General features: G+C 35.0%; 1 protein-coding gene across 1 annotated transcript in view; it reads left to right on the top strand.

The window, feature by feature from the left end:
• Positions 1-13,155, top strand: part of LOC134754062 (GRIP and coiled-coil domain-containing protein 2) — a 53,156-nt gene that overhangs the window by 3,005 nt on the left and 36,996 nt on the right. The window contains exons 3-9 of the mRNA XM_063690133.1: positions 7,855-8,298; positions 9,410-11,047; positions 11,144-11,240; positions 11,341-11,630; positions 11,901-12,091; positions 12,341-12,757; positions 12,932-13,059. Of these exons, the coding sequence (XP_063546203.1) occupies positions 7,855-8,298; positions 9,410-11,047; positions 11,144-11,240; positions 11,341-11,630; positions 11,901-12,091; positions 12,341-12,757; positions 12,932-13,059 (3,205 nt within the window). The remainder of the gene's footprint in view (positions 1-7,854; positions 8,299-9,409; positions 11,048-11,143; positions 11,241-11,340; positions 11,631-11,900; positions 12,092-12,340; positions 12,758-12,931; positions 13,060-13,155) is intronic.

The following is a 13,155-nucleotide window of genomic DNA, read 5'->3' as shown; positions in this document are numbered from 1 at the left end:
GCCGGATTTAGAGGTGTGGAGGCCCCGGGGCAACTAAGGAGTGGTAGGCCTCCTGGCCCCGAATTAGTTTTCCTATCCTTTCCTTGTGGGGGCCCCTTTTTTGTGGAGGTCCCCTAAATCCGGCCCTGAGTAGCTTAATTTGGAGATAGGATCTTATCTTATTAAACTTTTTATCTTAAATACTTTTAAGGCTAAATAACTTAAAAATATTTTAATAGGTTGCATTTTTTTTTATTGTGGCTTTCCGTCACAGAAGGGTCCTTATTGCACATGAAGCAAAAGAATCCTTCTCTGTGGAAAGCCACTAGTGTAAGCTGTTCGCATAAAAAATATGTGTAAAAATTTCCAAACGATATGTTTAGAAAATTCTTTTTGTTTTAATTTTAAAAAATGGCTGATATGTTCTCAAAAAGCCCTTTCGTTCGATACCACACACAATAGGTTTTTGAAAAAAAAACTGCAAAAAAAAATGTTTCACCACTTTTTTTAGGAACTGCGGGTCAAAAATTTAGTTTTGACCTCTAGTATGCGTGTGCCAAACGGCTAACCTGTACAGTTGTGTGCAATAAAATAGCAGTCAATAGGAAAATGAAAATTAGGGAAAACTAGCTTTACATCAATTGTATTGGATCTTTTTTTATAATTCTTCTGCATTACTTAACATTGTTTCAAAATTAACTGTAACCTCTACTTAAATAATATTGGAAGTATAGAAAAAATATCATGAAAATCGGCTTTTTTACTACCTCGCGGAAATTCTTATAAAAACGTAACAACCTACGAAAAAAATACAATTTTAATTTAGGATCTTGTCTATTATTTCTAATCAAAGCTATACATCTAAACCCATGTCATTCAGAAAAAAAAAACTTTTCTATAAGACGATCTTCGTCTCAGTGTACTAGTGGTCCATCATTCGGATATTTTTGTTGATTTTTGCCCAAATACTTGGTTTTGTTTGTTTGTTTGAGGCTCTTAATGATAGTGCCGCCCATGACAAATCACGTAGTCGGTCAAAAATCAACAACAAAGTCCGAATGATGGACTACTACACTGAGACGAAGATCTTCTTATAGAAAAAAATGTTTTTCTGGATGACATTTATTTATTGATTAAAAAAATTACACAGCATTACAGTAGGTACTAATGCACTGCGAAATTTAGGACAGAAAGTAATACATACAAACAAGGTACAGTATACAATCTGGGACTAGGTATGACAATTTTTTTTTTAATTTACACAAATTCAAAGAAACGAGGTATATACACAAAATAAAACAATATACAAAGAAATATTAATAACTAACTGAGAACGGACGGTCAACCATTGCCTCACAAAGGTTTTTGCATTCCTCACAAATTAGCCTCCAACTACCGGTAAAAACGTCACAGTCCGGAGCCGACTTGAGAAGTGCGTTGATGTAGTGCAAAGCGCGAAGCCGTGGTGATTGCCTGTACGCCGCAGTGCGCGCTTTAGGTGCTGCAAGTAAGTCGCGATGACGAGGTCTAAAATTAAACTTTGCCTGAGACAGAGAGGGACGCGGAGGCGCAACAGCTGCGAGACCAGCTGAGGGCAGTCTGTGTCCCCACGTAATATTCTGCACGCCCCGGTCATGAGTGCATAATTACGCGACGCCTCACTTCCAGGGAGTTAAAACCCATAGTTCCAAGCAAATATTTTGTCGGGTAAAGGAAGGGATAGTACCCATAGATTTTTTTAAATAAAAATCTCAGGAACGTCTTTTGGATCTTTTCTAGAAGCAAGGCGTAAGTGACCTCATGGGGATTCCACACTCTGGACGCTGCCTCCAGTTTATTAAACTAAAGCGGTAAAGACAATCTTGATGACAAACGGGTTATCAAAATCGCGAGCGTTGCGGATAACAAATCCCAATCTCTGATAGCAGTCGGTAGCTAGGGTACTCATATGAGCATGAAAATTGAGGTGCGAGTCAAATATGATACCTAGGTCTTTAATAGTGTTAACGCGGTTTATTAATTCCGTCCCTAACATGTAATTACCCAATAGGGGATTATGAGATCGGCTAAAAGACATTACGGAACACTTCTCAGGGTGGAAAAGCAGTTTGTTTGAGATACTCCATTCATATATCGTGTTAATATCTTCTTGGAGCGATTTAAAGTCGGATAGTTGTTCCAGACCATAAACAAGCTTTAGGTCATCGGCGTATAGAAGACATTGCGCATATCTAGGGAGAGACGCCAGGTCATTAATCATGACGCCGAACAGAAAAGGGCCTAGAATTGAACCCTGGCTTACTCCGGAGCGAGTATGGTAGGAATCAGAGACGAAGCATCCGTGCTGCACGTACTGCTGCCTATCGCGTAGATAACTCGCAAATAATCGTTGCGCGGCATTGTATTTATATCGGAGCATTGTACGGCCTTTTTATAGAAAATACCACATATAATTGATCTAAAGTTATAGTTTTCCCCTAATTTTCATTTTCCTATTGACTGCTATTATATTCTACACAGCTGTACATCGATTTGCGGTTTTTTTTTGAAATTGGGCTTGTACGGCTGCCACTAAACAATTTACCTTCAAAATGGGGGCCACCCTTTAGTTTACACAGTTTAGGGTCAACAAAATACATAATGTGTACCAAATTTCAACTCCATTTGTCCAGAAAAGTTTGGAGCAAATTGATTGTGACAGACAGACAGACTGACACAGAACCCTGTAAATTATTTAATTTATTCCATAGGTATGTACAAAAAGGTTACTATTACTATAATACCTTATCTAAAGTCCCCGGCAAGCTCGGTTCTCCATACAAACGTAGTTACGCTCTCATTTTAAAAAGACTAGCTAGATTGTTCTGAAACATTGTACTTATAAAAGGATAAGGTATATTAGTGGAGTCAATATAAAGTTAAAGTTACATTAAATGCACACTCAAATTTTTCTACATGGGTGAATTCTATATCATATTGAATACCCGTCTGTAAAGTAACAACTTGATATCAGTTCCCGTTTTTGAGAAATAAAACTTTTTTTTAAATCTTTTATACTACTTAAACAATAATTCCCACATAAGATATTTTTCGTAGAATGGGTTATGAAGCTTATACGACTACACGGTCAGAATATCTCTCGACAATAATGTAAATTATAAATTTATTGAAACAAATTATTATTTTGTAAGTTTTTCATGACCGAGGAACTCCCACACCGAGAGAAAAGTTTACTATGGTGGTTATGAAGTAGTTGTATCGATCATGTTTAAAAATCTCCCGAGTCACTACTATATTTGTAGAATAGCAGCAAGATTTTGGAAACAAACAGCAAATAATGTTCTGCACAATTAATGGACATTTCTAGTTTTTTGCCAGTAACTGCACAAGTTATGGAAGAATAACATATACATTTTTATCTCGATAATTAAATCAATTTCCAGCATAAAAAATTAAAAAAGTATGCGGTATTTCCAGGCATTCACAGAGGCCAATTCGAACATTATTTAAGATGTCAATAATATATCATTTTGTTATCATTCGCCCGACCGTCTCGCTCGCACCAAAACATATTTTAACTAGTACGAGCGAAACGCACACGCAAATTAAAAAAATGACATCTTTTATAACAAAGTTCGAATTAGCCTCAAGGTATATTAGGAAAGTATACCTTATTGCGTTAAGGTTCAATAGTTCAATGCATTAAGTGTCTGTCTTTATATGAAAAACGATAGCTGTCAAGTTTTTATATCTATTCACAAAACGTTTAGAATACTGGATGCTGTGTCAGATATAAATAGACCCTTGAAGTCTTACATCTATTATGCTTGATCTGAATCTTACTGGTTAGTAAGGACCGTCCACTTAGTTATACTTCGAATAGCCGCCCGGACAAATTATAAAGCTAATTTCGAATTTTAAATTTTGACAATTCACGAGAAGAGTAACATAACGTCAAACGATATGTTTGTCCCTTTTCAACGATCCTGTCATCCGATGCTTTTAGTAGCGGGAGCTGTGAGAGTGAAAAGACGCAAATGTCAGCAATTCGTACCGCTTGGTATTTGTCAGCGAGCGCATCGCGACATGAAACCAGTATGAACCTGGACCTCGATTACGTATAATTGTAAGGAAACTTGGGATCAAGTTATATTAGTCTAAGGTCTAACAGTTGAGAATGAGACGTGCTCTGAATATATAGTGTGGAATTTTTTTATGGGCCCTGAAGGGAAAGTGCCTTAAAACCTTAAGTTAGCTCATTTTATTTTTAAAAAGAAACAAAACTGCATTCAAAGGTTTTTTGAAATTCGCTTGTCTCGCCTGGGAATCGAACCAACTAAAAATTCCAAACAATAAACACTCCCTATTTTAATCTACTAGTCGATACAGTTAATGTTTATTTTAACATTTCTTCAAGAAACATTAGGTCTTACACTCGACCGTCGTACAAAATTTCCATAAAATCGAATATTTAGTACTCAAGAATATTTTTAGACAAGCAAAATGAAAAAAAAAAAAAATTAAAACCTTTGAATGCAGTTTAGTTTCTTTTTAAAAAAGTAAGGAATGTCTAAGTAAAATGAGCTAACTTAAGGTTTTCAGAGAATTTCCCTCCAGGGCCATTAATTTGATTATTAAATTATAGTGGTAAGTAAGCGCATTGAGTATGCACTTTTGTCTCAGGCGATGCCGCTTGGCACGATTGATTGTTCCTTAGGGCAAACAAAACAAATTCAGCCCGGTAGCCACGAGATCGTAACGCCCCCCAAAAGGGGGGTGAAAGGGTCGGCTCCCCAAGTCCAATCTATGCTATATTTCTTCCTGTTCTTAGCAACTAGGGCAACATATATCATTTTCGTATAATTTAGGAACGAGGAATTCATTTTTGATGAATACAATTACAGTGTGGCGATTTGCACTAAATAAAAAAATGGACAATGTAGCCCATTTATTGTTCATTCTGGAAAATATCACTTTAACGGAATAGCTGCCGAAACGCCTGTCAAAAAAGAGGCGTTTTTTCTTACTAAGCGGCGTTTTAAGTTTCCAAAGTTTTTATTCCTTACTTGTTGTTTTTATTCCTCACTTGTTGTTTTTATTATTTTTCCCCAACTGTATTAAAAAAACGTCGTTCGGTACACGTGCGGAAATGTAATTCTTCACTCGTCTTGAGTCTTGCCAAGATACCTATCTCGGTACTCGTGAAGTAATGACATACTTTCCGCACTAGCATCGAAATGTACTATTTATTTCATTTGGGCACCAAGAAGTATGTTGGTAGTAAACCTTTTAGTGCGAGTAAAATAGTATGTCATCATCTTCCTCGCGTTGTCCCGGCATTTTGCCACGGCTCCATGGGAGCCTGGGGTCCGCTTGGCAACTAATCCCAAGAATTGGCGGAGGCACTAGTTTTTACGAAAGCGACTGCCATCTGACCGTCCAACCCAGAGGGGAAACTAGGCCTTGTCGGGATTAGTCCGGTTTCCTCACGATGTTTTCCTTCACCGAAAAGCGACTGGTAAATATCAAATGATATTTCGTACATAAGTTCCGAAACTCATTGGTACGAGCCGGGGTTTGAACCCGCGACCTCCGGATTGCAAGTCGCACGCTCTTACCGCTAGGCCACCATCGTTCTCGAGTAAAATAGTATGTAATAATGATTTAATATAATGTTGTTAATTTACTAAAGTTTCATTATTGCGTCATTTCATCTCATAACCCTACTACCCATTGAATTGAATGAGCTTTTTCACGTTTTCTGCAGCAATGCAGTCGACTGCAGCAATATTGAAGCGTGACATTGCTGTCGACTGCTACGGCAGTAGCCGTAAATGTCAAAATCAAATTTCCTGTCTGGATTTTGACGTTCATTTAAAATAAATAATCAAAGGGGATCATCGATTTTGGGCCCGGAGGACAAACCATCGCGTATATTATGGTACACTACACAGACGGTTACAGTAATTATAAACGCATTTTATTACGGAAAAAGATATAATATTGGGTGTAAATGAAACGGGAATGTATTATACAATAAAATAAATTATATCTATTATTAGTTTCCGTTAATCACACCATCATCTTTATTAGCATAGCATAGCTTAACGCTCAATTTCGCACAAACCGTTAGGTTTTCACTAAGGAGTATAAATTCTCTTTGCACTAAACTTATGGTTGGTAGAAAAGTCTGTATTCTAATTTGGCACTAACTGCCACTGTCTGTCATTGCTACGTCATAGCCTCATAGCTGACATACGTGAGATATATGCCGCAATGTATGCATTGCGCGTTTTATCGGAGCTTTGCTTGAGGTGTGTTAAGTAAGCGCGCAATCAAAATTAAACATGCGTAAACAATCGTAACGCGTACCGATGAAACTGGGTAAGTTAGTCATGGGAGAATTAACGGTCGACCGCATCGCGAACTCTCGGCTGTTCAAGCGGACCGATCGTCTACCGCGAACATTGAAGTGAGACGGAGATATGGAAGTCGATCAAACGTTCTCTACAGTGAATCAGTACCCGTCAGTTAGTGTCTGCGTGGGTAATTTAAATAGCTTGGACGTCGTAATTATTATGGTTGTATTCCATACAATATTACATATACGTGAGATTTTTTTTGTTATTACACTAACATGAGTAAGAGATTTATGAAGGTGAAACAAAAGTCGAGTGTCCATTTTCTATAAGCAACAAAAAAAAATTGAAACAAAAATGGTTAATAGTAATTAAACCGATTCATTTACGTTAGAGATTTTTTTGTAGAATATAGTTAATATAAAGAGCTTAATTAACATGTAATTTTTATATACACATTAGTTGTTATTTTTATGTAAAAAAAAATTTAATAAAGAAAGTTAGTGGGGGCAGGTTTCTGTGTCAAGCTGGAAGAAAATATAAATACTTAATGAGTATATGCTTGAGAACAGCATATTAGAAAATCTCTAGTGTGGGAATTGATGTTTTGGTTTATTTTTCTATTTTAGTAATAATTTGGATTTATAAAAAAAATTGACATTTTGTGGAGATTTTTATCAAAATATATTATTTGTAACATAGGTAATCACACCCCAAAAAGTCTCTGATGTGAGAATTAATGTAGATTTCTCATACATTTTGAACTGTGCTGACCGGCCTATATCTATTCCTGTAATTAGTTTATGTAGCTTCAGACTTCAGATACCATAGGTAATAAATACAGCAATATTTTTTTTTTCATGCAATACTTGTTTTTGCTCTATTTCGTTTGTTTTATAAACTGGAGCTATATAAACTTATTACAGGCCTAGATATACCTCATATCATTGTATGTGCCAAGTTTCATTATAATCCAACACATAGTTTTAAAATAAGAACGAAACTCCGTTTGTATGGGAAGGTGAAATTGGGCCGAGCTTGCTGTGGACTCTTAATACCATTGCTTGAACAACTAAAGTAAAAGATTTCAGTGTCCGAGAAAACATAGGGTATTAAATAAAACACTTTGTATACCCACAATTTAATGGCCACAATAGAAAGAAAGAAAGAAAGAAAATAAATTTATTCAGGACGCTTACAGTATTGCTTAAATGTAATACACTTTTATTAATATAAAACATAAACGTCACTGAAAAGGTCTCCCCTCAACTTGATTTCAAGTTACCTTTCAGGTATCTTGACGCTGGTCTTCCGTTGAGACCAGTCCTGTCCAAGCGATCGCGTCAGCACGTAAACTTAACTAACATTGGTTAAACTAAATTGAGATCAGAACAGATACTACAAATAAATATTAGGTACCTATTTCAATTTGACTTATTAAGTATATAACAATCATGAACATTTACGTAATCTATTATTCTAGTAATATCATTTCATATATTTATTTACATTACAGAGCTTCAAGGTGAAATAGACCAATATAAAGTCAAACAAAAGGAATACGAAAACTCAAAGAAACAATATGATGAAAAAATTCATACTCTTGAAGAACTTGCTAATTCTCTTACTGAGCAGAAACTTAACTACATAACTGACCTTGAAACTGCCCAAAATAAATTGAGAAATTTAAATCAACAGTGTATAAATTATGAGGAAGAAATAAAAAATCACAAAGCAGAATTAGTGATAAAAGAAAAGAAATATACAGACTCACTTATCAAGTTGTCCGACCTGGACAGTGAAAATATATCATTTAAAAGACGAAATACGAGACTTGTGGAGGAAAATGAGCAAGTTCTTAACCAGCTGTCTGAATTGGAAACAAGAATAGAAGAGTTCAATAATATTGGACTACAGCAAAGAGAACAATTAAAGGTGTTAGAAGAAAAACTCCAGTCAGGTAAGAAATCGTTCAACTTAGAGCAATGAAAAATGAATAGGTATAGTAATTAAACAAAATGTAATTTTAGTTACCTATTGCCATTATCATGCAATCTTCTGCCCTGACGTATATATATATTTTTAGTTACCTATTGCCATTATCATGCAATGTTCTGACCTGACATATATATCTTTTCCCCTCACTAGTTCGGAAAGCCGTCTTTTATCCTTTAAAACAAGCGGGGAAAAACGCATTTTATCCACTAGTGGGGAAAGTAATTTGACCTTGTATGGAGCGTGTTTAAGTAGCTTGACAGATAACAAAACGTAAAACGCTCATAATAATGGTTCGTTCGATATTAATTATCATTAAATAAATGGTTTGAGAATTTAATAAAAAATACCTGATTTAGCTTTATTTAATGATTTTAAGTCATAAACCTGAAAATTCCATAATAAACGTTTGTTTTTTAATAATTATAATAAATATAATTCTGAACGCACAAGTTAAGTCGATGCAATTTCAAAACGCATCATTGACATTTCATACGTCAGAAATGTCAACATTGTCAACAAAAATTTTACTTAAAAACTTCTCACGTAAAAGTACAGAATTTCCGAGTTTTTTGTTATAATATCGTAAAAAAATGAGTGATTCCAGTTGATGAAGATGATCTAACGCCTGTGGATGTTGCACTTTCCTCGCTATAGTGAGGGGAAAAGTTTTGTGTTACACACGGGTGCAAATGTATTTTACTTCTCGTGTGTTAAAACACTCGCTACGCTCAGGATTCTATTTTAGAACCACTCGCTTCGCTTGTGGTTCAACTATAGAATCCTTTCGCTTGCTCGTGTTTCAATTCCACACTCGTGGGTAAAATACAACTTTGCACCCTTGTATAACAAATAACTATTTTTAGTTACCTATTGCCATTATCATGTATTCTTCTGACCTGACATATATATCTTTTTTAGTTACTTATTGCCATTAGCATGCAATCTTTTGACATCGTGACGTCACGATGTTACGTGTCGTTCTTTGAGCAGTCTAATCTTACCAAATATTTAAAATTACTAATGGTTTATTTTTTTATTAGGCTGTGCATAATACTTTCTACTTTTCATTGCAGAATCTGCATTTGAAGCAAAATTTAAAGAACTTAACGACAAAATTGCTGACCTAGAAAGTAAACTTAAATCATCAGAAAATACTGATGAAGTTAAAAATAAAACAGTTGAATATGAAAATAAGATAAAGGAGATAACACAACTATATGAGAATGAAAAAGTCAACCAAGAAAAATCTAGCATTAAGTTAAAAAGTTACAGAGATAAAATATCTAAATGTGCTGCTTGTATAAATCAACTTAAAAATTCCAGATTCATACTATCAAAAACAGTTAAAGAATATTCAGAAAACATTCCTAAATGGCAAAATGACATTATCGCGGCTTCCGTCGTTTTAGATGGCCAAGTTAAAAAGCTTAATGAAGAAAATAATAGGTTAAAGGATAAGTTAGCCGTATTAGAGGAGCAATTAAAACAACAGACGAGTGTAACAGACTGTGATTCTACAGTATCTACGTTAAAAGACGTTCACGCTCTAAGAAACCAAATTATCCAATTACAAAATCAAAAAGGTGATTTAGAACAAAATAACAATGAACTAACAAAACATTTACAAGCTCTTAAAGATAATATCCAAGATATTGATAACATAAAACAGGAGCTGGAAAATCTTGGAGAAAAATATGAAGCTTTATTAATTAGGAACACAGAATTGGAAAAGACAGAGACCAAGAATGCGGAACTCATTGACCAGCTACAGAAAAAGAATACAAATAATGAAGTTTTAAAATTACAAATAAGAGCTTTGGAAAGCGAAAAATCTACACTAGTCAAAGAAAAACTTAATGCCAGGGATATGTCTCTGGAATTAGAAGGGAAAAATAATACCTTGACCAGTCAAGTTCAAAAAATGCAAAATGATATACATAATTTGAACTTAGAAATTAATGAATTACTAAAAGAGAACGAAATCTTACACGAACGCGCAAAATCTGAAAAAGATGGGCAAGTCAGTGTGTTAAAATGTCAAGTGGCAGCTCTTCAAGAGCAGCATGATTTACTGAAAAAAGAGTATGAAAATATGGTCGATATTAATGGATTATTAAAGGAAGAAGTTGAAACTCTGAAATTATCTTTAGAACAGCCCAAGGATGAGTCCGATAATATGTCTGAATTAAATGTATCATTGCAAGCAGATATTGTAAAGTCAGAAACAAAATTGTCAGCGTACAAACAGGAAAATGCTTCACTTATAGCCGAAGTTAAAGAATCGCGTTCGAAACTAAAAGAGTTTGATAGTCTAGTAGCTGAAAATGAAGATGCAAAATTAAAACTTTCCAGTTATAAAACGGAAAACGCAGAGTTACTAAACGAAATGAAAGAAATAAATCAAGTACTTAAAGAACGTGGAGAGAGTATATCTAAATTACAAAAAGCTATTGGTGAAATGGAGAGGTTAATAGATACATTAGAAAAGGACAGGGATATCTCTAATCAGGAAAAAGAAGAACTTCGTAAAACAATAGGAGTGTTAGAACATGATTTAACTAATGAAAAACAGAAAACTAGTGAAGAAAGTGACATAAGCCAGAAGTTGTTATCTGACAGAAAAACTGCAATAAAGAGCTTGGCTGAAAAAGAAGCTGTAATTTTGGCTTTAAGAGAAGAAATAGAGAAAATTAAACAACAGTCTTGTTCTGGTGAATATGTTAATATTACTAATATACTCATATTTTTATTTTTTATTGTTTTAAATATAGTATATTACCGTAATCACTGTCAAATTTTTGTTTTAGCTGCGGACATAAGTAATGAAGATATGTCTACTTCAACGATATCTAAAGCAGAAGAATATTCCCGTATGCGAGATTTAGATGAAACTTTTGAGGAAAAGTAAAGAATTGTATTAATTCATTTAGTTACTTATTCGAATTGAGTATTATTTTAGAGTTAATAAAGTATCATTTAATATGATGGCGAAAATAAATTACAGGTACACGAAGCTACGAATTTTTGCTTTGAAACTAAAAAAGAAGTTGAATGAAACCATGATGCAGTTGCAAAGTGCAGAAAAAGAAAAAGAGAAACTTACTAAATTACTTGAAGAGACTCCCAAAATAAAGGTAGCCTCGAATGACGAGGTCGATCACGGGCACACGGACCAGACTCGGCAGGAACAAAGAAACCAGGCTCTTATATCGGAACTCGAGACAAAAGTGCAAAATCTGACTCTCTCTCTCCAGTCTATGGAAAGTTCTACGAGTGAATTACAACTACTTAAAGGTAATATTATATCAGCGCAGTGTAAGGACCGACATCGCTAGAGCTTATCCTTACGACGCGTTTAAGGCGGTACGTATGTACATGTCTTCGCGTTTATCGGCATCTTATTTTTCGGGGGCTCGTTGATCGAACGGTATTACACTATTTATTGTTTTATCATTTAAACCTATATAATATACTAGTTGGTAGACTAATAACATTAGTCTAAGTCTAATACTAATCGAGAAATGGGTCCTTGTCATAAGAATAAATCATTAATATTGGTTTTAGGCGAACTTGCAAGTGTAAACCAGAGATTAGAAGCTGAAATAGAGGCACACAAGGCTACAAAGGAAAACCTGGATAAGGCTCGTCGCGATGTTAAGAAAAAAGATGTTCTCAGCCTAGAAATGGAAGATTATGAGAAATCTATGAAAGATTTAACTTCAAAGATGCAAGAAAACAAGAAAAAAATTGTACAGGTGAAGTATCAAGTTGCAACAATCATGTTTATACTTTTTGTTTATATGTACTTCAAATACCCTGCATGTATTTTTGTTTTTATTAATACGTATGAATATTTAGGTTTTTAATTATTAAATGTTTCATGTATTACCATTTGTCCCCGCCTCATGTATAGCGGCAGTCACGTGGGGCGGGGACAAATGAATTCCAACGAAATGTTATGACATAAATACATACTTATTATGTCGAATATGCCTGATTTTCAGATGGAGTCTACAATCGATACGCAAGAAGGAACCATCGCCTCAATGAAAGTACAGATTAATTTGCTAGAAGAACAAATAAAAGCTGATGAAACACAGAACCGGTTGATCCGAGAAGAGTTACAGAATGCTCTTGACGAGTCAAAAGAAAAGGATGTGGTCATTAAAGCAAAAAATAACATCATTTCAAAATTAGAGCAAGAAGTCGAGGAAGAGAAGCGGAAAAATGAAGAATCAAACCTTGAGACTACCTCTTTACTAAGTGATAAAGAAAAGATAATCACGAGTCTCGGCCAAGACAAGGCGGAATTGAATAACAAAATGAAACGAATTGAGTTCAAGTGTGCTGAACTAAATGACCAATTGAATATCACAAAAATTGAGTTGGAAGACTTAAAGACTGAACATGCTAGTTATAAGGTGAGGCATTTGTTCTAAACAAATCTAAATAATGATGTTTAAAAAAACAACTTACAAAGAAATGCTACTGTTTTTTTTGATCATTTGGAATACTGCCGATACTAAAGACAAATGTGTCCTCGGGGTAGATGTACTAATTCAGTACTAATGTACAGAAATAAATATTTGATGCAGGTTAGAGCTCAAGCTGTGCTGCGCCAAAATCAGACGGTAGATCACAGCCAGGAGGAGCGGCTGAAGGAAGAAGCCGCTGCGTTTAAGGCTCACATCGAAACCCTTACGTCTAAACTGGCGACCGTCCAGTAAGTAATAGTACATTACTACAGAGGCCGGGAAGTAAGGGGTTGCCGGCCGAATGCATATATACGGCCGAACGTAGTGAGGCCGGATAGTTATGA

Source organism: Cydia strobilella, chromosome Z, assembly GCF_947568885.1.
Source record: "Cydia strobilella chromosome Z, ilCydStro3.1, whole genome shotgun sequence".
NCBI lineage: Eukaryota > Metazoa > Arthropoda > Insecta > Lepidoptera > Tortricidae > Cydia > Cydia strobilella.
Note: the sequence above shows the minus strand (reverse complement) of the source record. Positions and strands in the feature narration are given on the sequence as shown.